We start from the raw sequence: 26,839 nt of genomic DNA on the forward strand, positions 1-26,839 counted from the left end.
CCAATCACTAAAGCTTACAAAAAGAATGAAACGATTACTTAAATTGAAATTGGGATGGGATAGACAGGGAATCCACACATTTCGGAGAATTTATCACTGCCAAAAAATCCAGAAAGGAGAGGTGGGGGGGGGGGGGGGGGGGGGGGGGGGGAGTAATAGTGTACATACTTCAGGTACCTGTGGGTTCAATGTGTCGCAGTCTGTATAATGGAATCACAACTGTCGAGATAAAAATGGAGTTTATGATTTTGTTTCGTAGATTTATCAGCAGAACGAGCATCTAACATTTTTAAAATACACATACATGTAAATAGATGTCCGCAATTAATGTGTTTTCTAGGCAAGCATGCTATGTGCATTACTTATATGTATGTACTGTATTTTGCAAGAATTGAATGAGTTGTATATATACGGTGCTCTTTGTGTGTTTCATTCAATCAGTACGCAATTGGCAAATTATTTCTTTGCGTTTATTTCATGTTATTTACTTGATACAGTCGCTTTCATTTTATCACCTTTTCGCCTTGAAATAACGAAAAGACGACGAATTTTAAAAAGGGCACATACCAGACCAATTTCATAAAATTTACAATATAATAATTCTGGAAACACACTGTTTGAATTTAAGTGCGCCATTTTGCATCTGTATCAATCTCGATCACTTGAAAGTTTAAATCATAACATAATGATGTTTGCACATAACATAATCATGTAACCACATAACATAAAGAAGCATCAACATAACTTAATGATGTCACCACATAACGTAAAGAAGTATCTACATAACGTAATGATTTAACCACATAACATAAAGAGGTATCGATATAACATAATGATGTAACCACATAACGTAATGATGTAACCACATAACATAATGATGTGACCACAAAACATAAAGAGTTATCGACATAACGTAATGATGTAACCACATAACGTAATGATGTAACCACATAACGTAAAGAAGTATTGACATAACGTAATGATGTAACCACAAAACATAATGATGTAACCACATAACATAAAAAAGTATCGACGTAACGTAATGTTGTAACCACATAACATACAGAGGTATCAACATAACGTAAGGCTGATTTACACTATAAGGCAGAAACGGCGTTCCATACAGTTCAATGAAGATGGCATGATGGTTGAGATTGGTTGAAGTACAAGGACAGTGTCATGACTTCTGTGTGTTGCGAGTATTTTAAAACATCAACAGTCGGTTCGGTAAAATAATGAACTGTCCAGGAAATCATATAACTATGTCAGAACGAGTGTCCTGTAATGTTCTGAGAATGTGAACACTTGGAAGGAGGGGAGGGGGGTCTGTGTTAGAATTGACTAGGGACATTCATGAACACTGGGAGAGGGTGGATGGGGTGGGGTAGAATTGACTAGTGATGTTGGCTGGGAAGGGGGTGGTGGTGGTGTTAGAATTGACTAGTGATGTTGGTGAACACTGGGAGAGGAGGGGGGTAGAATTGACTAGGGACGTTGGTGAACATTGGGAGAGGGAGGGGGGGGGGGGGGGGAGGTAGAATTGACTAGGATGGTTGATGAACACTTGGAGAGGTGGGGGGGGGGGGGTAGAATTGACTAGTGACATTGGTGAACACTAGGAGGGGGGGGGGGGGTAGAATTGACTAGGATGGTTGATGAACACTTGGAGAGGTGGGGGGGGGGGGGGGGGGTTAGAATTGACTAGTGACGTTGGTGAACACTGGGAGAGGGGGGGGGGGGGTAGAATTGACTAGGATGGTTGATGAACACTTGGAGAGGTGGGGGGGGGGGGGGGGTAGAATTGACTAGTGACATTGGTGAACACTAGGAGGGGGGGGGGGCTTAGAATTGACTAGGGATGTTGATGAACACTAGGGGGGGGGGGCTTAGAATTGACTAGGGACGTTGATGAACACTAGGAGAGGGGGGGGGGGGGGCTTAGAATTGACTAGGGATGTTGATGAACACTAGGGGGGGGGGGGGCTTAGAATTGACTAGGGATGTTGGTGAACACTGGGAGAGGAGGGGGTAGAATTGACTAGGGACGTTGGTGAACACTGGGAGAAGGGGGGGGGGTAGAATTGACTAGTGACGTTGGTGAACACTGGGAGAGGGGGGGGGGGGTAGAATTGACTAGGATGGTTGATGAACACTTGGAGAGGTTAGGGGGGGGGGGGTAGAATTGACTAGTGACATTGGTGAACACTAGGAGGGGGGGGGGGGCTTAGAATTGACTAGGGATGTTGATGAACACTAGGAGGGGGGGGGGGGTAGAATTGACTAGGGACGTTGGTGAACACTAGGAGGGGGGTTGGGGGGTTAGAGTTGTTTACGGCAAGAAGTAGAGTAATGGCATGGTGTTTTACATACAGAGATTATTGAGGGCACATTGTCCTAATTTTGTTTATCTCCTTGCAGGTTTCTGACTTTGGTTTGGCCAAATATGGAGATTACAGCACTGAAGGGGGAAAGTTCCCCATTAAATGGACAGCACCTGAAGCACTCAAAAACAATGTATGTACTAATAATATAGCACTTAAAAACAATGTATGTAATAATTGTTTAGATAGAAGTATCGTGATATACTTAAAAACAATGTATGTACTAATAATATAGCACTCCAAAACAATGTATGTACTAATAATATAGCACTCCAAAACAATGTATGTACTAATAATATAGCACTCCAAAACAATGTATGTACTAATAATATAGCACTTAAAAACAATGTATGTACTAATTGCATAGATAGAAGTAAGTATTGTAATATAGCACTTAAAACACTTCATATTTTGGATTGAGAAAGTGAAGATAATAAGGTTGACAGAATAGTGATTTTGTTCACAGATTGAATAATTGAAAAGAATCCAAAAAGTGCTTTCAGATAGATTTGAATGTTTTAATGTGGTATTTTGTGGTTTTAAAGGGACTGGTTCACGTTTTTCGAAAGAAATGTTTTTCATTTTTTATGTTAAAAATTAAAAATATAGCTCATTTAATGTTGACAACCAACATTTGGACCGTCTGAATGCAAGGATAAGAGCAATATTTTAGTTTTGATTCTGTTTTATGTAAACAAAGACTCGAGTCATTTTATGTAAATAAACAAATCAGTGAAATGTTAATTTTGTTATTTAAAGCATCTTCATTTTGTACAATCACAAATTTTAACTTTTAAATGCACATTTTACCTTAAGTATACTTGAGATTTGATAAATATAATAAACTTGGCCAATATCCATTTATTTTGAAAACACCGTAAACAATAACACACTTCATTCTTTGTTTCAAAACAAATAATAAACTCTTTGTAATGAGCTTCTGTCATGATGAATAACCTTAATTTTTTTTGTGAAACCTTCTAAATATATTAGACTGTAGATTTTGGTCATTTAAAGTGAAAAACAAAATTTTGAGGAAAATCATGAGTCAGTCCCTTTAAGACTTTAGTAATAAGTTCAATAATCTTAGATAAATGTTATGTTACAGTTTGATTTTTTTGGTTTAGTTTTCAGAACTTGAGTAATATATTTGATATCCTTAACATAGACATTAATACAGTATATTTTGTTTATAGAACTTCAGCTAGAAATCTGATATCATTAAACAGACATAATTGTATTATATTTTCTGTTTTTAGAATTTCAGTAATAAGTCAGATATGTGGAGCTATGGAATACTGCTTTGGGAGTTGTACTCCTTTGGACGAGTCCCATATCCCAGAATTGTATGTATTTCGAATGTGTTGACATTGAGAAAAGAAAGCCATGTCAAATATTGAAGTATCAGTAAAAGTCTGATGAATTTTCTTTTCATATTTCCTCTTTGCAGCCCCTTGCTGATGTTGTGATGCATGTAGAGAAAGGTTACAGAATGGAGGCGCCAGAGGGGTGTCCCAAACAAGTATACAATTTGATGCTGAAAGCTTGGAATTTAAACCCTTCAGAACGTCCCACCTTCAAAGATGCCTTACAAGAGTTACAGAACCTGCGAGCCACCACAGTATAGTGATTCTTACCGTGTACAGTGTATATAAGGATGTTCCAGACTCATTTATCAAAGTTCTAATTTCCTGTTTTGTTAGCAAAAGCATGACGAATCGCTAGTATTAAAGAAATTGTGATTATTTTTGGATGTGATGATGTTAAGTTTTGAACAGCTGTGAATTAGGGGTTGGATTACATTTTATGTGGAAAATTTTAATTGTGGGTTATGTAAAAATTTGAACCTTGAAATATTCCAATTCAGATATATTCCTAGAAAGCTCTTCCAGGAGATTTGATATTTAGAAATCTCTATTTTTGATGTTTTTCTTAATTATATAGCCTTGTTTCATGTAGTATATTTGAGAATTGTTCGTGTGAAATTAGTATGGGCACGATGATGTTGCGATCGTATATTTAAAGTTCAGCTTGTGTTCTGAGTGCTTTCATTAAAGCACTAATCATTATTGAAGTTGATCTTCAGTTTCATTGAATACCAGTATTTTGTATAGTTTGTCTGCATTAAGGTAGCTCCATTCCTAATATATGGAAGATGTTTTTATCCAGTGCTAGAGGTGCGATTTTACATGTAAGGATCACATTTGTCAATATTTGAGTGTTTTGATTTACATATTGTGATGGATGACATGAGAATCTTGGAAGGTTTAGCAACACACTGATGCTGTCATTCACAAAACTTTTTCCTTTAAAGGTTTAAAGAAAATTATGTATAAATATTTCAGACAATATTGATGACATGAAACCCAAACTGTTATGAAGATTTTATTTACATGTACACTGCATTCTAGATGAATATATGGGAATGATTACTAATGCATTTAACACTACCTATTTAAAATGTAGATACTTTCAATGTAATGGCTTCTTAATAGATGTATGGAGTAATTAGCAGGACTAGTTAATTTCTCCCCAATATTTTCATTCAACACAGTACTTTGATGCAGATGATATAAGTTTTGAAAATTAATTAACTTATTAAACAGTATTGGTTCAAAACCAGCTACATTGTATAATAATTAATGTCTCTTTCCCCTGTCTCTAGTTTAAATTTTTTGCAACCATTTCCTTGTTTGAAATACTTTTCGTTTCCATAGTGAAAACTGCATTACTATAGTAAATACAGTATATATTAATGTCAGATTATTTTTTTCAATAAAATATTTAATTTCAAAAAGTTGATGCCAAAATTGATTAAACTGTTCATTTGATGAACACTATTTATGTAGTGTAACTGACAAAGATTGAGTTTTATTTCTGGATGAACTATGACTGATTCTCTTCGAACTACTCTTGTTTTATTCGATATTCTACAGGTTTTTGTCAAACATACTCCTGTAGTACATGAAATGCTGCTGTTGGTAATACATTGTCCGTTTAAGGAAATACGCGACATTTCTCAATAATATATCACTTTACGTGATGAATTTATTTGCATTCTGTCTTATTTCTGCACTAAGTCTTGGGGTGCATTACCAGGTCTGTTTTAGAGTTAGCTTATTTTGCTAGTTCCTGGTTGTTGCAAGTAAAAATGTAAAGTCGGCTCTTCTGTATTACAGTAAGTTATATAAATGAATGTAACTGTACTAGCAATGACAGAAAAATCATTGAAACAATACAGTATCAAACCCCAGACCCTTGCATTACTAGTTAGGTGATCTAGCCACTGTGCTATCAAGGTAGATATAGAAAGAAATATTACTACATCGTAAAATTTAAACCTATTTTGTAAATCAAACAAGAGCTCTTCATATCGTGGAGATGAAAAAATAAGTTTAGAAAAAATGTCTGAAACGTTGCATGTATCATTAACTGTGTTCTGGTATCATGTGGTTTAGAAATGAGATTTGAAAGTGTCCCTATTTATAGTTTTTCTATTGCTCAGTATTTTTGTACTCTAATGGTAATTAATTTTATAAGGAACATGTCATATCTTCACAGGACTATTTTCATTTTTTAAACTTAAAGCCATTTCAGAAATATTCATCTGTAATGCATTTTATAAGTTCATGATTTAGCAACATGCATGCATGCAAACCGTGGATGCAAGAAATATTAATAAAATGATGATTTATACCTGTTCAAATCCTGTTTATATAGATGTATTTGCACATCTCTCAATGACCGTTTACAGTTAAGAATTTTAAAATACATGAGGGCATGAACTGCGATGCTTCATGCTAGCATACTTCATGAACTGTATCACATTCATTAGGAAATGGCAATCATTACAACTGAAAATATCAACGGCAAAACAGCAGAAAGGTAGATATCTTGAGGTGCCTTTGTCTCTCTGTCTTGTAGGAATGTGCTACGTTCCAAAACTGGGCCAGGATAACTCTATTAGCATTGTCAAAGAGTAGAGCAAAAAGTTATTAGTGTTCTGTGGAAATCGGCTTTTTTTTTTTTTAATCAAAATCTGTCTGAAGCTTCCCTGGGTAAATGGATTTCAAGTTTGTTCAAATGAATGGCCATGCTTTTTACGGAGATATTATCGTTAAAAATGGGTTGAGGTTTCTAAAAATTGTTATTGAAGACTAAGAAAGCAGAAAAATGAAACTGCTGTGAAAGAGTATTTGTATACTGAAGTTTGATCAAACAAAGGGCCACAATAGGGGTTCAAACTTGAGGACAATCGCATAAATTTGATAAAATAATATGCAAACATGCAGTGTAGTCATGCAAACTGAATCTCAAATCCTACAAAGAATAGCCAATCACGAGTAGGGTAAACACACACACCAGAGGGGAGAAAGCAGGGTCCGATTTCTTAAGAAGGTGTACGCCCAGGCGTAAGCTTAGTTTGAACTATATAGGGACTAAACCTAAAAACTGAAGGAAGTTGCATTCCACAAGATGGGGGAGATCTACGCTTGCCTATTGGTAGGTCTGTACACTCTGTTTTATGCAGCTGCTTTGTTTTTTTCCTCTTTGCATCTTTTCATCTTGTTCCTCACATCATCAATGTACTTGGTCCCAGTGGTGACTAATGCATAGTTTATTGTGTATAAAAAGAAATGTGTAATAATTAAAAAATGTGATGAATTTTGATATACATGTACATGTATGTAGATATACATGTACTTGACATGCCCTCCTTGTGACCATGGATGTTGCTTAACATTACACTAGCATTCCACTCCGTGGTCGATGGGGCTTGAAGGCCCCATTTTGTTGGAGGGCCCTCCTCGGGGATCGCCCCAAACCTCTCTGGGGCCAACTGGCCCCCTTGGGGTCTGAAACCCTATAGGTTTTCACCCTTTTTTCTAAGACCTGGTGCTCTGAGGTGTTTGGGGCTAGAGTGCCCCACTTGGTGGGAGGGTCCTTTGAGGGGATAGCCCTTGGCCCCTATGGGACCAGCTAGCCCCGTTGAGGTCCGAAACCCCTTTGAGGGGTCACCCTTTTTTCTAAGACCTGCCCTTCTAGGGTCGATGGGGCTAGAGGCCTGATCGGACCCTTACTGGCCCCACTCTCTTGCCCCATGGGGCCAGTTTTGGGCTAGGGGCTAGAAATCCTACCATGATGTCACGCTTTTAAAGAGGTGACCCTAATCCATTTTTTACTTCATGTTGGGGCTTGGCATTCCAGGGGTCAATAGAGGGCCCCTCAAAAGTTGTCTTGCTGAAAAGGGGGTCCCTAGGTACTTCCGATACCGAGGTTAGGTTGAAGTTGAAGCTTGGAAAATGTAATATAACTGTTTAAAATAATCCCTGATGAACTGTAACATGTACATAATTGAAAAAAATCTAACTGTAAATGTATACCAAATTCTCTTCCACTGCCCTCACTTCTTCCTCTACCTCTTCAATGATAGGATCCCCATATCTTCCTCATCATCATCTAATGCCAAAAACAATATGATATTAATCATATGAAGGAAAATCCTTACCACGATTTATGCCAATACCAAACAAAAATATGCAGACCAGTCTATTCCTCTTCCTCATGACTGTTTTATACAGTTCGCAACCTTCACTGCATCGGACTTTCGTTGATTCAATATGTAGAACCCCTCCTGGGTAGCCGATTTGTGATTCATCTGTGCCGCTAGTTTGTCCTTTGCCAACGGGAATTTATCTCTGAGAAGAAGAGAGAAGAAATGTTCCATTTCTTTACCTATGCATTTATAGTTCCATTCTTATGTTTTTGTTCAAATTGTTTAAAATTGTACCGAGGTGGCGGTCCCCTTTCTCTCTTTTTTTCTCGAGATGTCTTTCCCTATGTCGGCCGCCTTTCATATAGACTTGATTGCTTTGTCCATGGCGGAGGTGTTCATGGGCTGAGGGGTTGTTCTGTCGGGGTAAGTTAGGAAGACAGAAGCAGAGTTTCCCTCCAGGGAGCTGGTGTAGCCAGGCAGCCTGTCTCTCCCCTTCAGGAATCTGCATCTGCCTGCAGCGTCCTTCCATGAAGACAAGAGTCACCGACGAGATGTGCCCTGCCTTGTGAGCTGCGATCTAAAAGATAATCAAACACTGTGATTTTACTATTGTGTCTTTGACATTAATAAAGGTTCCTTTTTATTTGTATCTTGGAAAGTAAACTTACCACACACACACACACGTGACAGCTCCCCTTCACCTCTGCATTCTTGATGTGCCTCAGTTTCAGGTTGAGCAGCGACCCGACCCTCTGACCGTTATCGATCTTGGTGTTGATGATCATAAAGTTCCGTGCAAGCACGTACTCGTTTTCCAGCACCGTGTCTTCGGAGGAAGAACCAAAGTCTTTTAACACGCGCTCTGCCCTCATGGTACGATTGTATATATAAAAAGGCCCAAAAATTTTCTCTCTATAAAATGTGTCTGGAATTAACCTTAATCAGCGTTTTAAGAAAGTAAAATATATGGCAGGTATACTATGTCAACATAATCAGAATGATATTCCTAAATGGATAGCATTATGACATCATGAATAAGACATTTCCCGCCGTTTCCTCAAAATAAGCCTGAAAACTGTCCAATGTCATACAGATTATTGCTCGGGAAAAGATGTGCGCATTTGTCGAGCAAAATGAAAATGATATATAATGTGGAAAAACATACTTGAATGTGAATTTGCTCGACGCATGCGCTGTATGTTTTCTGAAAGGAAAACCACCTGAATTTGTGGATATTTTAATTGAAAATGGCATTTTTGCAACTTCAAGCTCTCGTCATATCACACAAATCATTTTGCTGATCAAACTGAGCGAATTTTGGGTTTGCTAATCTATTCCTTATTTGAATGCCAGGGTTTGAACTCCAAGTGAAATCATCGACATTTTGGGCCAGATGACTTTAGAAACTGTGGCTACTTCTTCGTCCACGTCATCGGGCTCTATCCGTTCCTTTGTAAATAAACAATACATTAAAGAAAATGGGAGATAAACTACTACTCTATCAATTACCAAAAGATAGTATTTAATGTACCATCATCATCAACCCTTTGAACGACCTGCTGTTGATTAACGGAGACCTGGAGGGACCTTGCCCATCTCTGCAGGCGTGCAGTTATCTGTGTAAAGCGGTTATCTCCAGTTAATCCGAGTCTATCAAGATACTCTTAAAAATCTCTGAGGGAACCCATGACAATGAAGAAAGTAACTTTTAAAAAATGTCACTAACAGTTTTGATTCCTAATTCCAATACAATATCAGATTGTGTATTCATAATAGTTAACCAATGTAGCTCCTGATCATTCCCGGAGCGTACTTTTTCATGGCCTAGAAAACCAGTCGTTTAGAACTCTAACGCAGTCCACCACAGAGGCGACTGCCGGGGTAGGATCCAAATGCCTCCAAACGTCCAGCACTTGTTGGCAGTGTTGGTCCGCGACCCTGGACTTCCAGTTCCTTTCCAAGGACATCTGTCAAGTCTTGAAGGCTGATATGTGTTGCACTGTAAAGATACATAAAACAAGATTTAACATGGAATAGGTACAAGGTTAGCATAAACACAACCAAAATCAGACTTGTGGTAATAAATCTTACAGTTGTCCCATTTCAAGGACTCGTTGCCCTCCTTGCTATTGTCCAGGGTGGGGTCGCCCTCCTTGCTATTGTCCAGGGTGGGGTCGCCCTCCTTGCTATTGTCCAGGGTGGGGTCGCCCTCCTTGCTATTGTCCAGGGTGGGGTCGCCCTCCTTGCTATTGTCCAGGGTGGGGTCGCCCTCCTTGCTATTGTCCAGGGTGGGGTCGCCCTCCTTGCTATTGTCCAGGGTGGGGTCGCCCTCCTTGCTATTGTCCAGGGTGGGGTCGCCCTCCTTGCTATTGTCCAGGGTGGGGTCCGGGGTTGGGTCTGTGGTTGTTGAATGGTCTTTCTTCGTTCAAAAGAATTTATTATGACATGGTAATGAAGAATGATCTGAAGTGGGTATCAAAGTAAATTAAGTCAATGAAAACCATCACTTACCTTACGCTGGCTTTCTTGGCACTCAGTACCAAAGCGTGGGGTGGGTGTAAATGTAGTCCGGGACATATGTCCCGCGATGTCCGATATTGATATTCGCCGATTTAACGTTTTATGTTAGTGTTTCTTTAAATATCTTACTAAATGTGTTTTAAGACAATCACCAAGTGTCTTCATTGTGAATTTGGTGTATGAAAATTGCCTATATATTTAATAAATGGCTTTTATTTATTCTTTAGGGTGTAAAAGTAGTCCCGAAAAATTTACGAAGAAAACGCATTAAATTTTCCGGTTTTTGTTTTCGCCTTGTTTATGCATAAAATATTTATAACCTCTATGTATTGTGCCCTGTTGATAATCATAAGACATCTTTATTTCTAGTTATTTTATCTGATTGAACAAATTAATCTGATAAACGCTTTTTAAACCCATTTCCCCCTCGGAACATCGCAGCTGATTGGGATATTAATAAAAGAACCGGACTGAGATGAAAACATTAAATCCGCATTCAGGTGAGGGCTGGTAATAAGGCAGCATTTATCATTGATATTTATAATATATCACTTTGTTACAAACTCAAAATAATCTAACAGCAATGTTAATGTACATGTATTACATAGAAGTTAAATGTAATGTAATTTATACATTATATCGTGGAAGGATCAATAAAATTGATATTGCATGGGGTTGTTAGGCGTAAGTTAATAAGACACGTAAAGAGTGTTTAATTTAATTTCGTTATCCAGTTCTTGCTACATATTTAACTGGAAAATGAACAAGCGTATTGTTCACGCATCTTAGTTTTCAATATTGGTGGGGACAAACTTCGGCACCCAATGATGTTAAAGAATTTGACCATTCAATTTCAATGCTCACCATTTTCATATGCGTGTATCTGCATTATAATTGATTTTGATTAATTTAGAGAAGGGATGGTGACCAACTTTTGGCAGCCAAAGTAAAACAGCTAGGGTTATCAACTTACTTTTCATCGTTAAATCATGTGCGCGCTTCTGTATTTGAATAATTATTTTAGACGATCATTAATCTTGATAGCAACTTTCATTTAATGTCATTAATTAGTAAATCAATGTATATTGATTAACAGTAATGCTAGAATTTAGTATTTACCTTACACACTTTTAATGGTATTGAAGAGAAAAGTTCAAATATTTATATTTATATTCATTTTAAAATGATACATGTAGATATATTCCATAGAGAGGACAGCTGAATATTCAACAAGACATGTAAATACTTAGTCTTTTTATTATTTATTTACTTATTATTACTTATAATATTTTGAATATAATTATAATCAAACTTCCTTACTAAACGTACTCTTCAAAACATTTGCCTAATTATTCATAAAACGGGTTCAAACTGTAACCTTGTTCCGGTTTTATTTTTACACTCTTTCGTATCGGATCAACCATCGAAGCGATGTCCCACAGAAAGAAGGACGAGCATTCATATAACAAGTTGAAAATTTAATAAATCTTTATAATTCCAATATCATTTATTACAATTGTTTTGATTGGACAAAAATAAAGCTGAACAAGAGTTTACACATCAATAAATCCGAAAACGCGATGTATTCATACACGCCTGAAAACAAATAACATAGTGTAGGGAAACTATTCAAATATTTGCAATTGTTAATAAAGTGAACGAATTGGAATTATAAGAATCAAACATTCTTTTTGAAGAATTTATCGATGTGTAAACTCCGGACATTTTACTCACAAACTTAACATAAAAGTGCGAAGCACTTTTATTCAGTTTGTGAGTAAAATGTCCGGAGTTTACACATCGATAAATTCTTCAAAAAGAATGTTTAATCCTATATTGTTATGATATCAAAAAATATCCAAGCAAAATCAGCAGCCAAATGAAACACATTGAAATCTTTATTTTAATTATCAACAAGTAGAAAACAAAAATCGGAAATGCGTTTTCTTCGTAAAATCCTCGGGACTACTTTTACACCCTAAAGAATAAATAAAAGCCATTTATTAAATGATTATGTAATTTTCTTACACCAAATTCACAATGACGACACTTGGTAATTGTCTTAAAATACATTTAGTAAGATATTTAAAGAAACACTAACATAAAACGTTAAATCGGCGAATATCAATATCGGACATCGCGGGACATATGTCCCGGACTACATTTACACCCACCCCAAAGCGTGTAGGTCTCCTCCCCTTGTCATCTTGTGCGCATTCAGTACGACTGTACCACACTTGGAACACTCTTTTAATCTGAAGAAGGAGTAGTTGAATTAAAAAAAGTGGAAATTAATAGTACCTTTCGATGCATGAAGAATATGATTGTTCGGTTTTAATATGCAGCTGGTTCTTACTTGGACTTGGATTTCTTGACCTCCACCTTGGCCTCTGCCCTCGACCTCTTGTGAACGTTGCGGAGATGGAGAGGAAGGTGCATCACATCGATACCACAATGCGGATAGGCCTTCCTCTGCCTCGGGCCGCCTTCTTTCCTTCGTCCGGCAAACTTCTTCCGTGGAGAGTTCTTGATCTTATCCTCTGTAGATGAAAAATCCATTTAATTACAATCGAGATATATTGTCTATGGTAATAATTATACCAAATGCTAGAAATGAAATACGTAACCCTCTTCATCGTCCACTTCCACCTCCTCATTGGAGGAGACTTCCAGGCTTTCTACTTCCGGAGCATAGTTGGGGTCATCTTCTGCCTCCACCTCCTCCACCACCATCCTCCAGTCTTCATCCACAATATCCTCCTCATCTTCCTCGTCAAGGGACTGAAATAGTTGTAGATGTTATTGAATATACAATCTAGGAAGAGAATGGAATTACTAAAAGCTTTAAAATAAATACTTACATCCTTAGTCCCCGAGGGTGTCTACAGCCCAGTAGCTAAGTACTTCGTTACAAGCTTGAAAATACGGATGTATATTTAATTCCTGTGATAAAATTTAGAAATTCATTTCAAAATAAGGATTATCTCTCTCATGCATAGCTCTTATCCTTAGACGAATTTGACTCCACCTTTTGGCACTCTGTCTTTCCCTAAAATAGCTCTAGCAAGTATATTGTTATTTCGGATTTCAAACATTTCGGTTGAGCATCACTGAAGAGACATTATTTGTCGAAATGCGCATCTGGTGCATCAAAATTGGTACCGTATAAGTTTTACATCTTCGTGGTCAGGGACCTCGGAAGACTTAACCTCTTCCTTTTCCACATCTTCCTCGTCAGGGGTCTGCAATAGATGTAGTTGTTATTGAATATGCAATCTAGGAAGAGAAGTTACTAAAAGCTTTGAAATGAATACTTACATCCTCATCGACTCTGCGTAAGCAGATCCTTAACTTCTTCAGGGGGACGCTGCTCCCTGAGAAGTTGCTCTGTGTCTGAAATACAGGATCATAATGATAATATCAATCAATCAAAGTAAATAATTAAATTGTATTTTATTGGAAGCAGTGACGTCTTATTTTGTAAAAGGCTCCTTACCTTTGTAACCCAAATGTTTCTTTTTGGCTTATAGTAGACGTTAGGGTCCTTTGGTGGGGGTGGCCGGGGTTTCAGGCGCCAGAGGTTGGGGTTGTAGGGGTTGACCTCCCATTTGTCCAGCGTGGGTATCTACAGAAAAGGGGGATAACCTTATAAAAAATTCCAACACAGATCTTACCTGGAAAATAGAAAAATGTTTTATAAAGTAGTGTTACCTGAGAGTCTGGGTTGTAAGGAACTTTCTGATAGAGCGAGTTGAACTCAGCAGTCGTGAGTTCAACTCGGTCCATCCCAGCCTCCTCCATCTCTTCCTTACGCATCTCCCTCTCCTCCTCCCCCCTGACCTCCTTCTCCTCCTCCCTGACCTCCTTCTCCTCCTCCCTGACCCCCTCCTTTCTCCCTGACCTCCTTCTCTTCCCTGACCTCCTCCTCCTCACGCATCTCCCCCTGTCCTCTTCTTTATTCTTGTCATCCTGCAACATATGAAATAATTTGGGCAAGGTAAAGTCAGAACGTTATAAAGGTTTACGGTAGTGATTGCAAGGCATCACGTGGTTTATTCATGTAGTATTTAAAAAGAGACTATTTTCGTTTCCGATTCCGGAATACGTCAAGCACTTAAGCATCAGTAATAATGACAGACGATGGAAACAGACTTGTCAGCTATAACCAGACACAGGGTAAAGTGAAAAGATGTTTAGAAATATACAAATGAAATACAATACAAATGAAAAATCCCTTATGTTTTCATTATCTTTTTAAAAAAATAGTCATTAGGCCCTAAGTCTCCATGATACATGTACCCCCCTGTTAATTTTCAGTCTTGCAGCACGTAAATTTAATTCACAAACCACTAAGCCTATTACAATCATAATATATAATGCTATGAATTTCATAACATGTATATTGTGTTAGTGCACATAAATCTAAAATGCTGCTATGTAACGTGGATGTTAAGAGAAATCAAAAAGTGTGTATTCTGAAAAGCACTGTTAATATCTTTTTCTCAATTAGTTCAGTTATTTCTTATAATATAAAAAGTAAGAAAGTTTTGTTGTTTGATAATCGCTTGGTTTGAAAGGAGAGGGGAAAAAAATAAAGACGTTGCAGGTATCGACGTCACAATGCACAGTTTACATCGGATGGGTTACATTTCCCGCGTTTTAACATACGCTTACAGAGCATGAATATACAGGTAATTTCAAACAGAAAGTAATAAAAACATCTCCAAATAAACAGTACTATCATTCTATGTAGAATAAATTCAATAATAAACATCAAAACATTTTCATAGTTTTAATATGAGTTGAAATAAATGCATGTAAGATGCATATCTATTGTAATTATCACCTGCAGCATTTATGTAAGGAGGGGGAGGGGTAACTATAGTGATCATAGCGCCATAGTAAACCTGAAAACCAATATTGATACTTTCAGGAAAAATTCCTCCTAACATATGTTAAAACATATTTAAAAATAAAAAAAATTAATTGGTCATTTATTCCTCAGGGGTGAAAATACGTCTGCTTTGGTGAATAATTGCCTTCTAAAAATTGCGAAATTGCTCATAAGCAGCCCTGCGTCTACTTCATATGAAAATAAATGGACATATTGATACAAATTATATATTATTTAAGGCTTTAACTTCAATTTGATATAAAATTTGTATCCCTTGCCCCTTTTGTATCTGTTTTAAACATCACCTGAAATACCTGTACCATTTATTACGGAAAGTCAACAAGAGGGATTACTATGACAACCGTAGCGTCACAATTTCTGTGAAAACCATATATGATACTTTCATAATGAGTTACAGATACTGTCAACTACAAAATATGTAAAAATCAAAAAAAATCATAGATTCATTAATTTTCAATGACCCATGCAATCACTACCTTAATATGCGACAGTCAGTGTAACTAAATGTGCTGATTAAGTTAATGATAATATATCAAGGTAGATCAGGCCATAGACAATGCAATACTACTGACAACCCTCACATTGTTTAAAAAACCAATCATTACATGTCATGACCCCATCTCTAATTGCAGGTGTAATATGACAGGTATAATACAACAGGTGCAATCCAGGCGGAATCAAGAATGTTTCATAAATATTTTAAAAGGTCATTTTCATCGTTAGAAATTTCAAGTTACATTGTGGTACCGGATGTTGGTCTTTTTCACATCACAGCTTATAAAGAATGCACGAAGAAGGAACAGTCACTACTTATGTTAAAAATCTGACATCTGGTTGGGTCAATTTCACTTCAAGGATCTTACAACTTCCAGTTCACAAGGGATTCGCTCTACCACCAGAGTTAACTTACAAAGTTATCTCAATGACTTTCGGAAGGTCGGTGGTCTCTTCCCAGGTACATTGTATCTGGGTTCTCTCTTCCACCAATAAAAACTGGGCACCACCATATAACTGAAAAATTGTTGAGTGTGGCGGAAAAAATCAATCAATCAATCAATGACTGTACCAAAAGAGCAGTTAGAGGCGTGTCACAGTATTGATCGCAGTGTCAAAACGACAGTCATAATTTATCACCAGTACTATTAGAAGGTCCAAGTCTTTAATAATTCAGCACAAAATAGCATCTATTAAAACACAGGTTATTTGCTCAATAGAAGCACATGTACATGATATTTCATGGTTGTCATTACATTTTGAAATATTAATCTTCATCTATCACGTTTATTTTATCAATCGTTAGAAAAGAAACGTTTCGGTAATTCCTAATATCTATGTCAATGAGTTAAAATTTTGTCCGAACTGTGAGTGTTCTATTTAAAATTCTGTTTAAGTCAAACTAGCTTTGTTTTCTATACAATATTCTAGCCAAGTTAAAAAGCCTTTGTCTTTATTTCATGCATACAAATCAACGACGAATATCAGCTAGAACGCTGTAGATTCTAACTGGTGAAAGGAGTATTGGAGGTATATGAAAAATTCGTATTAAACACGTGAAAACAAAACTGCCTACTTGCTATCTTCCTGTCTTTTGTAATGCAAAAGTGATGGAATAATTATATAGGTTACTTAAGGAATGTGTACTGGTTCCAACCTGACAAAGCTAATAATGTTGTCTTTGTTTGTAATGCTCATTATCACAACTGTATCATAGTAGACATTTACTTTGATTCCACATTTAGAAATCCAATTTATACTTCAAGACGAAATTATCTTCAAATTCACTTTGAGGACATATTAGGAGCAATGTCAATTTCTAAATGTTCACATGATATTAAAGGTCTTGTCTTAAAATCTAAAATAGGACTAAAATAGGGGGTGGATGGGGGGGGGGGGGGGGGGGGGGGGGGAGTGGAGACCAAATTTTTAGATTATAGGTGAAAATACTGAATTTCTATACAAAATTTTGAGTTAATTAGTTTAAACTTTTTTTAAAAAAAAAAATCGGTGTTCTGTTTGGAAAAATATACCAACCAAATTAATAAATTACAACATTTGAACTAGCTCCAAGTCTCAACTACTTGTATCATAAATTATTAAACTGAAATACACGTAGATCTATAGGAGGATAAAAATAAGAGATATATTGAATGAAACAGGAATTGTGATGTCACGCAGATTTAGAACTTTTTGATTAGAACTTTCGCCACAAAATATTGTCCCTGCAAAACCCTTTCAAAATTTGAATTGACGCATTTTTTCCCAACTGGATAGGGTTCAGTAATACATGTAGATGTGTAATATGTTTGCACCAATGGGATCAGTATTGAACCACTGAATACTTAGTTGTAGCATCCTGCGCAGTTGTGCGCAAAAGCTCAGAAGCCAACCTCTTTAAACACATTTAATATTCTAATGAAAGGTGAAGATAACGAACAGTGATGAATCTCATAACTCCTACAAGCAATACAAAATAGATAGTTGCATGGGCGAACACGGACCCCTGGACACACCAGAGGTGGGATTAGGTGCTTAGCAGGAGTAAGCATCCCCTGTCGACCGGTCACACCCGCCGTGGGCCCTATATTCTGATCAGGTAAACGGAGTTATCCATAGTCAAAATCAGTGTGCCAAGAACGGCCTAACAATCGGTATGAAACATGTCAGACAGCATTTGACCCAATGATAGGTTGTATTGACGAACTAGATCGTTATAACGACCATAGAATTTGCGAAATGCTTACTTCAATCGAGACTGTTGAAACTCCTGTACCATGAACTTGTTTGTCAGTAACTTACTTAATCAGACTTCTTAGATCCACGCCGTATACTCTGCGTAAGAAGATTTGACATAACCCGATTAGGGGTCATGCTCAGATGAACTTTATATCAGCCAATCAGCGCGTCGGATTTGAAACCGTCGGTGTTTACAATTCAAGTAAAACGGCTGCGAGTGTTTGGTTTGAAAGAAAACACATCACAGTTAGATGTGACGTCACAATGCACCGTTTACGTCAACTGGCGTTATATTCCTCGCATTAATAAGTAAACTATTTTGAAAACTATTCAAATCGTATCCATCCTATTCATACATAAATCGCAATTCGCAATTAATTTGATTTGGGTGTATTTTATCTCGTACGTTTTATTGTTTGTATGGACGGAATAGATTAAGCATTATTGCGAAAGTTTAAAATTCTTTATGTGAGAATATGCAAGGACAAGGTACGTTTGGGGCCAAATTTGGCCCCACGTCCAAAATTCTTTCATATGGTGTATACTTCCATAAAATGTTTATGATGTCTTCGTAAAAAGTTTTACTATAGGATTAAACATTCTTTTGGAAGAATTTATCAATGTGTAAACTCCGGACATTTTACTCACAAACTGAATAAAAGTGCGAAGCACTTTTATGTTAAGTTTGTGAGTAAAATGTCCGGAGTTTACACATCGATAAATTCTTCCAAAAGAATGTTTGATTCTTATAATTCCAATTCATTCACTTTATTAACAATTGCAAAAATTTTAACAGTTTCCCCGCACTATGTTGTTTGTTTTCAGGCGTGTATGAATACATCGCGTTTTTGGATTTATTGATGTGTAAACTCTTGTTCAGCTTTATTTTTGTCCAATCAAAACAATTGTAATAAATAACATTGGAATTATTTATATATAATACATATGTAAATACAGTATAGTTTACGATAACGTTGTGCCATTTTGACGTTATTTTATGCGACGTCATGAACAAGAAAGCTATGTCATGAACTCAATATGAAAATAATCCAATTTATGTCGCCATATGCTTAAAGTTTTATTAAACAAATGTGCACTATGATTTTTATTTGAAAATTCTAATTGATTTTTTCCGAAAGTTTTAATCAATTGTAGATGATTCGATGCATCGGGTGCTGTGATTTGAAGGACGATTAGTGTAATTGTATCTAAGAATTGTAGAGCAACCCATATATATTCATTCAATTTTAACATTGTATTTACATTTGCATTGTTTTAATCTAAATTAAATGAATATCATATATGTACGTAGCGCGTGGTTACCTTAAGTTATTCTTGTGTGTATATGTACACTTTGTTCTTCTTCTTTTTTTTTTTTCGAGCACACTAAATGTTTTTTGAGCGAAGGAACACGCACTAACCAATGTTACCTTGGATTGTAGTAAACAGAACATGAAATTCATTCAGAAGATATGTGAAAAGAAATATTATAAAACGAACATACGTTTTATATATCTTTTCAATGCCTATTTCAACATCAGATTAAACATGCATTAAAGCAAGTCCTGTGAATCTGATACAAGCAGAAAATGGAATTTGGTGTGTCATTTAATGAATGCAAATGGAAATACTTTACAAGAGAGTCAGGCAATTTCTAGTTAATGCTAAACAGCTACATAAATGTCCCAGAGAAAGTTGGGGTGGGGGGGGGGGGGGGCTCCTCTGGATCTGCCAAAATTAATTAATGTGAGTGAATGAATTAAGATTCTTTATGTTTATCAGCTTCTATTACCCAAACTCTGCTCACCGTAGCTCGTTTTTGCTGTCATAAAAACTCTGAACAAAGAATGATTGAGATTGAAAATTTGTCATTTATTACAATACCAAATGACGAAAGAAATCTTCAACATAAGATTTTGGGGGAAATCAGATAATACATTCTACATGAAAGTACCTGCAAAGCTAAATTACTCAAAGTCTGATTTCCCCCAAAGAAGACAAAATAACTTAAATAATGCTACGCTATAAGATGACAAATAAAAATTCATCAAAACAAACCCAGAGCAAAAAGATGGCGAACAAATAAGGCCACAAGATATGAAACACAGTATCATATCGGCGCCATCCAAGGTGAGCAGAGAGAAATAACTAGTTTGACTGTGGAGAGTTAATAAACATTTATCACACATGAACAGTTAAATACTGACCCGATTGCAATTAACAGTGTATATGGTTACCAAAGTTGACACATTCCTGTGCTATAACATAAAGGATATTGTATATAGCAAGACATACTTTGGACATATCTGTGTATAAAAGGATAGCGTAACTAAGTGAGTCAGTACGGTATATTGCACCAACCACATATAACAATGTATACAGTACCAATGTGTAGCATATAAAACAGAATTTTTTCTCTCTACAACTTGCAAAAAAGAATTACTACAAAGAAAATATAACAGATACCAACTTGCAAAAAACCTATTTTGTTTAAATATTTACATAGTACCAAACTTTTTGCAGCTGTTAAACACTGACCTGCTCGAAGTCTTAAAATTGATATAACAGTCAATTGATACAGTCCTTAGCAGCAGTTAGACACTGACCTGCCCAAATTTTCAATTGATATATGCACGCAAGTGATGCAGTCTTTAGCAGCAGTTAGACACTGACCTGCCCACTGATATATGCACGCAAGTGATGCAGTCTTTAGCAGCAATTAGACACTGACCTGCCAAAGGTTGTTGCTGAACCTGAATGCGCCCTGACTACCAAGTAAAAAAAAAAATAAAAATCAGAGGATGGGGTAGAAAATATGTTAAAGGTTGAAAGCAGGTATTCTTATGTAGCGACGAAAGGCATTAGAGTTCCATCTGCCTAATTGTTTGATCAGATTCTCAGAATAACCCAGACTTGTGGCATATGTAGCAGCACCTATTCTAAAACTATGACCTTTGTACAACTTTGGGTTCAGACCAGCAAAGGTTGCAGCGGCATAGAGTTGAGTGGAGACATAAGAATATGTAACAGGGTTTCCCCCTATGAACTGGAATAAGGGTCCCGAAGAATGCTTGAAATGTGATAAATAGCGATGCAGAGCTGCCACAGGGCACATTGTTGGATCTATGCTGCTCTCAAGTGTAATGACAAAAGGATTGTTATGTTTCTGATTTTTGAAATGATGTAGAACTATCTGCACTGATTTCAGTAAAGAACCCTCAAATTGAAAGGCGACATTTGACCGCTGCACCACCAAACTGCTACTTCCTGCAGATTTTGAAACAACTTCCCCAAGGCGAAGGAATGCATGAAAGCATAATTTAAACAGAGCATCTAATAATATGCAGTTGGCTTTTGCTGCAACCGTATGAGACAAAGCCGCAATAAGTTTTGCTAAAATATCTTTCGTTATCGGTAGCCTTGAGTCTACAGTCCATGCCAATTTGTGACAACCACGCAGAAGTTTCTATACTACAAAGGCTTGAGAAGGATCTGGCAAATTGAACAATTTGTGGACATAGCCCAGAGCAGATATGTGTGATGATATAGTGCTTGCACTCAAATTGGATTGAAATAAATGTCCAATGAAGTTGCATACATCAGAGACTTGCAAAGGTAAGTTAGTAACTGGTTTGTAATTCAGGAATAGGTCCCAAGACCGCCTATATGCAGCTCGAGATGCCTGTGTTAAGGAAGCTGTCAGAATATGAGCTGTTGCTGAAGTTAAATCTGCAATAAATGTTCCGGAACCGGGGTGGGATACTGCTCCAAATATGGAGCTTGGAACCGGGCTGTCTGAAATTGAAAACGAGAGAGACTGTCTGCAATTATGTTGCATTTCCCGGGAATATGTTTTGCTTTGAACAAGATATTCTTACATAGACACACTAACACTAGTCTGCGGACCAAGGCCATTAACGTTTTATCTTTGCTTGACTGCTTATTGATAATGTATACAACAGAAACGTTATCAGAAAAGAAAAGAATTCTCCTATTTTGTAAACATGAGCCCCAGATTTCCAGAGCAAGAACTATGGGATAAAGCTCTTTGACTGCAATCTGACAATGTTGCATGTGTTCTAGCCAAGGCTGAGCAAACCAGGAGGCGCCTAATATAGCAGCATATCCCTTAGTTCCCGATGCATCAGTGTATAACTGTAAACAGTCAGACGAATCCCAATCCAATGGCAGGAAAACAGATTTGCCATTAAAATGGGAAAGAAAAAGTAACCATGTAGCCATATCTGCCCTTGCTTCCTTAGTAAGGCGGATCCAATGAAAGGGTTTTTTAACACCCACCACCAGATCAATCAGACGTCTAAGAAATGCCCTACCAGGTACTACTACAGAACAAGCAAAATTAAGTAATCCAATAAGTGATTGCAAATCACGAAGTTGAACTTTTTTCCTATGAGCAAAATTTTGTAGACACTGTCATTTTTGTTATTTTGTCAGGAGGAAGCCTGCATTCCATGGCTACTGAATCTACCTCAATGCCATAAATTGTAACTGTTGTTGATGGCACTATTGTCTTGGCCATGTTGATGGGAATACCTGTTTTCTTGCACAGGTACAAAAAATTTGTAAGATCATCTTTGCACTTGGAAGATTTTGCATGTGATATGAAAAAGAAGTCATCGAGAATGTGAGAGATGCCAGATGCATTGTATTTGGTATACATAATCCCCTGCAAGGCATTGCTTAATTGTTCAAATATTTGACATGAACTGCTTGCCCCCATAGGTAGACATCGTTCATAATAGAACGCAGAATTCCAAACAAAACCTAATAAATGGTAATCTAAGGGATTGGCAGGCATGATCCTAAAGGCATCCTTAATGTCAGACTTAGCCATAAGTGCATGTTTTCCGAATTTTTGAACAAGTGAGATAATCGTGTCAATGGAGTCATAAGTAACTGCAGAGGCCTCTGGGGGGATAAGAGAATTTACAGAATGACCATGTGGATAAGAAAGGTCATGGATAATCCGAAATTTCCCAGGGTCCGACTTAGGGACCACCCCCCAAGGGAGAGGTTTTAAAATTAGTAACAGGAGGAGAGGGAAATGGACCATGTATTCTCTGAGTGTCTAAACCTTTTTTGATATATTCCTCTATCACTTCCGGGTGTTATAATGCAGATTTATGATTATGAGGTTCATGCGTGTCTGGCGAGCCAATGCAGCCTAAACGAAAACCATGGGTAACCCCATGTATCAAAAATTCTACTTTATCAATGGGGTATCCTTGGAGCTCACTTTGCAGGTTTGTTGGGTGTATAGGCGTTGGCAGATTGTTTTTGCCTGTTGCCTCCTTTGAAATGTTGCTTTTCCCTTTGAAAACATTTAGATTTTGGGTGTTTGCCGGTACACTCTTGACAAAGGTGAGCGTATTTACAGGGGTTTGATGCGCATTGCTGACCTCTGTTAAATGCGAAGCAGACTTTACCCGAGAAGGGACGAAAAGGATTCTGTTTCCCATAAGTCTGGTTTGCTGGTTTTCCAGAAACCTTAAACCCCATAGAGGCTGCCTTGAGTCTTAATTCTGGGACAGAATTTTCCCAAGGCAGTGTGTGAAATTCTCTGAGCCGCCTAAAACTCTCATCATAGCCCCTCCAGGCTGAATCAATGTATATGCGGCTCATCTCCCTCACTGAAAAACAGTACTTGAGCAGATTCCCAGCCTCCTGGGGATTTTTCTGTATGTAAATAGTGGAGAAAATAAAAAAAGCATCAGTCCACTGACTAATACTGAGGGGTGATTTGTTTTTAGATGTGTGCTCCACATCAATTTTACCAGCTTTGATGGTGATAGAGAGTGGTTCTTCAGTTTGATCAGGAAGAAGTGAGCGCAAATCAACAAACTCATTTGCCCAAATCTTATTTTTCAATTTAACCGAAATCGTAGCACCTAAAGGTACCGCATCTAACATCTTGATTGGTGGAGACCTTACTGACTCACCTGAGAAAACTACATCTAAAATCGAACCCACATTAGAAATGTTGGGGGTGTCCATGGGAGAGACAGACTGTGGTCCAGGTAGGACATTGGTAGCCCCCACACTATGGATTCCACCTGACAATGTTGCTGATGTCATTGTGGGTGTTGCAGCTTCTGGCTGGCTCCCCTGTACATTGTTTTCGGTAACCAACTGTTGTTCCGCCTGTCCTTGGATTGCTTGTTGTTGCACAATGTGTCTTGCCAGCTCCGCATAGTCAATCATTGGCACCACCCTGGACAGCGGATGATGGTCTGGTTCTGTAGAAGGTCCAGGAACATCATCGTTTTCCCTTGCTCTAAGACGTTTACGTTTTGCAGGGGTCTTTGACATTTTCCCTACAATACATATGCATGAAGTATTTGCTCTCAACATATTCAAATTATGACATCCATATTAGCATTATCATCAACTGATGTTGAAAATACTATTTCAATAAATATCAGAATGAGATGATTGATCTTAGCAAAATTGTAAGCTGCACCGAATATAATTAGATGTGCTGTAGAAGAGGAATAGGTGTTATCACCCATCATACAGTTTGTAGTATTATATAATGTAAAATTGCTTTACTGATAATTTTAATTTGTTATGTGTGTTGATTGACTATTATTTCAAATCCTGTGTATAAGAATGACCCCAAAATCAACATTCTAAAATTGTATTGAATGATTTACATAATAATTGTTTTGCCTTTATTACATAGAATGATACAAAGCCATGAAATTTATTTCTGAATGTTCATAGGCTTTAGTAATTTTTCATGAATTTTAATCTTGTAATCATTGATTGCTAATATATTCGTATACATCATATATATTTATATATATTAAACAATCTTCATTTAAGTAGTTGACCTTTTTGCACTTATTAAAAATCTAGAGATTCAGTTCAACTTCTCCCTATCAAACCTTGCTTAAAATAAAGAAGTACAAGAAACGCATAGGGAAACTCGAACATTCCATATGTGTTAATATATATATATATATACAGAGAGAGAGAGAGAGAGAGAGAGAGAGAGAGATTATTTCATCCACTGTGGGTCAGAGTAGGGAGAAGTGACCTTCCTATCCTTCCTATCCTAGTGACATTAAGAAGAAGGCATCCAAGTCCAAAACCACTGGGAAGCTACGAAAATCTGTATATTTACTCGCAACTAAGTTATCTTTGTGGGCTGTCAATATCTTTAAATACATCTATCTTTTCATGATTTCTTTGAACCCTTCGCCTCAATATGATGGCTGACGCCATTTTAAACAAACTTTTGAGGACCTTAGGACAAGGGCTGGACTGTCCTAAAGTTCGGATGAACTTATGGCGAGGCCTAAGTTTGGGAAAAATTCCGGAAACTGATTTAAGATTATGTAGTATCTTAAGGCATATTTACGACACGGCTTAGCCCTAAGATAGCCTCGTGAACATGCCTGCTGGTCCTACAGTATGGAAATAATATTTACTCTCACAACAATAGTAGATATCTAGAATTGTTCCAAATTATATTAATAATAAATGTTTAGTCCCATTTGCTTCCAGCAGTTTTGACAGGAATGCATCTATCAAACGCCTAGCATTGCTTTTAGTACCTTACATGTCCGTATCCTGCTGTCCAAAAATATACACATATATCCCATTGAAATGTCACGTGACCAAGCAATGTTTCGAAGAAAAACTATATTGCCACCAACCTATTTTGAAATGAATATATAATGAACGTATTGTGCAAATTGAATGCATTAGATGCCAAATATGGCATCCTTATATTTTCTAATCAATACTAGAGATTGCCAAGTCTCTGTTAAATGATGAACTAGCTTGATGATTTAGGTATATTTAATTTCTTTTTCAAATGTGTTAATTATTGAGAATACCAATTAGCACATATAAAAATCAGTGTATTCTGGTTATGAAGATAAATACGGCGGAATACTCTCCTGAATGACACGGACTCAGTAGACAAATCTGTCACTCCGTCAGTAGCTAATTCGCGCTGAAGAAATGTCAAAAACAACACTGCTATTGAAATATACCGTTCTTGTCTTTGCAATTCAATTTTTTTTTTAAAATTCAACACACGACATGGGACCGAATGTGAACCTTATAGGATGTGATAAGATTTACAAACAATGTGATAAATTCTACACAAGATTTGACACTGACACCATGAAAAACCTAACAAAAAATAATCTTGTCGGTATTATCCTCAATGTTTTACACTCATTATTTGAAGAAAATACACATGCTACTGACAATTATCTTTATATAACAAATCTTTCAACGCATTAGTATTTACGCAAAGGAAAAAAAGTTTGAATCATAAATCATATTCATTGTCTCAAACCACGTCCGAAGTCCGCATGGGAGAGGATCGTATATTGTGACCCCCCCCCCCCCCTCTACCCTTTGCTACATGCCGATTTAGTCGGAGACATCATGAAAATAACCTTGGTTTCCCTGTCTAATAAATAATTCAACAATTCCTTTTCGGCCAGTTTCTAATGATGAATGAAGCAGAGATTGTCTATTAACAGTACCAAAGTCAATCTGACACTATGACAGTGCATCAGCATATATATTGCCGTCAGTCAAAGGTATTTATATTTTCCAGCAATTGTCAAAATAATGAAAGGTGTAAGATCTAATCAGTTTTTGACACTAAGTTTTTTCACTATACTAGTGAAAAGGACTACTAGAATCTATAATTTACTAGTCCTGCTGATTTTTGACTAGTCCGGCTGCTGAAAGTAGACGGCCGATTCGCGATGCGACAAGGGGAAGAGTGCGGGAGGGGCTTGTCCC

At 37.1% G+C, this 26,839-nt stretch overlaps 4 protein-coding genes across 14 annotated transcripts in view; 1 reads left to right on the forward strand and 3 right to left on the reverse strand.

Moving 5' to 3' along the window:
• LOC125649275 (tyrosine-protein kinase CSK-like) overlaps window positions 1–6,087 on the forward strand; it is a 40,058-nt gene extending 33,971 nt beyond the window's left edge. For all 11 annotated transcript variants that reach the window (XM_048876694.2, XM_056167091.1, XM_048876692.2 and 8 more), the window contains exons 10-12: window positions 2,419–2,514; window positions 3,641–3,727; window positions 3,832–6,087. In XM_048876694.2, coding sequence (XP_048732651.1) covers window positions 2,419–2,514; window positions 3,641–3,727; window positions 3,832–4,008 — 360 coding nt within the window. In that variant the 3' untranslated portion in view covers window positions 4,009–6,087. The remainder of the gene's footprint in view (window positions 1–2,418; window positions 2,515–3,640; window positions 3,728–3,831) is intronic.
• Window positions 6,088–8,125: 2,038 nt separating this feature from the next.
• LOC125651373 (uncharacterized) lies at window positions 8,126–8,750 on the reverse strand. Its single transcript, XM_048879933.2, has 2 exons — window positions 8,547–8,750; window positions 8,126–8,455 (listed from the first exon to the last, which is right to left on the reverse strand). Exons 1-2 carry the CDS (start codon window positions 8,748–8,750, stop codon window positions 8,126–8,128), a joined length of 534 nt encoding a protein of 177 aa, XP_048735890.2.
• Window positions 8,751–12,274: 3,524 nt separating this feature from the next.
• LOC130055216 (uncharacterized) lies at window positions 12,275–13,145 on the reverse strand. Its single transcript, XM_056167094.1, has 4 exons — window positions 13,026–13,145; window positions 12,755–12,938; window positions 12,573–12,653; window positions 12,275–12,376 (listed from the first exon to the last, which is right to left on the reverse strand). Exons 1-4 carry the CDS (start codon window positions 13,129–13,131, stop codon window positions 12,370–12,372), a joined length of 378 nt encoding a protein of 125 aa, XP_056023069.1. The 5' UTR covers window positions 13,132–13,145; the 3' UTR covers window positions 12,275–12,369.
• A 7,672-nt stretch (window positions 13,146–20,817) lies between these two features.
• Window positions 20,818–24,583, reverse strand: LOC125652628 (uncharacterized). The gene is made up of 2 exons (XM_048881967.2): window positions 24,007–24,583; window positions 20,818–21,841 (listed from the first exon to the last, which is right to left on the reverse strand). Exons 1-2 carry the CDS (start codon window positions 24,416–24,418, stop codon window positions 21,513–21,515), a joined length of 741 nt encoding a protein of 246 aa, XP_048737924.2. The 5' UTR covers window positions 24,419–24,583; the 3' UTR covers window positions 20,818–21,512.
• Window positions 24,584–26,839: the final 2,256 nt, after the last annotated feature.

Source organism: Ostrea edulis, chromosome 5 (genome assembly GCF_947568905.1).
Source record: "Ostrea edulis chromosome 5, xbOstEdul1.1, whole genome shotgun sequence".
Lineage (NCBI taxonomy): Eukaryota > Metazoa > Mollusca > Bivalvia > Ostreida > Ostreidae > Ostrea > Ostrea edulis.

Bases quoted from the DNA above. Each gene is read 5' to 3' on its own strand.
- LOC125651373 (XM_048879933.2), bottom strand. From the start codon at position 8,750: ATGAGGGCAGAGCGCGTGTTAAAAGACTTTGGTTCTTCCTCCGAAGAC. The intron at 8,456-8,546 runs GTAAGTTTACTT...ATTATCTTTTAG, and splicing joins GTCACGTGTGTGTGTGTGTG to ATCGCAGCTCACAAGGCAGG.
- LOC130055216 (XM_056167094.1), bottom strand. From the start codon at position 13,131: ATGGTGGTGGAGGAGGTGGAGGCAGAAGATGACCCCAACTATGCTCCG. The intron at 12,939-13,025 runs GTTACGTATTTC...TTTCATCTACAG, and splicing joins GGAAGTGGACGATGAAGAGG to AGGATAAGATCAAGAACTCT. The intron at 12,654-12,754 runs GTAAGAACCAGC...CTCCTTCTTCAG, and splicing joins GTCAAGAAATCCAAGTCCAA to ATTAAAAGAGTGTTCCAAGT.
- LOC125652628 (XM_048881967.2), bottom strand. From the start codon at position 24,418: ATGTTGAGAGCAAATACTTCATGCATATGTATTGTAGGGAAAATGTCA. The intron at 21,842-24,006 runs GTGAGTCAGTAA...TTTCAATTTCAG, and splicing joins TTTAGATGTAGTTTTCTCAG to ACAGCCCGGTTCCAAGCTCC.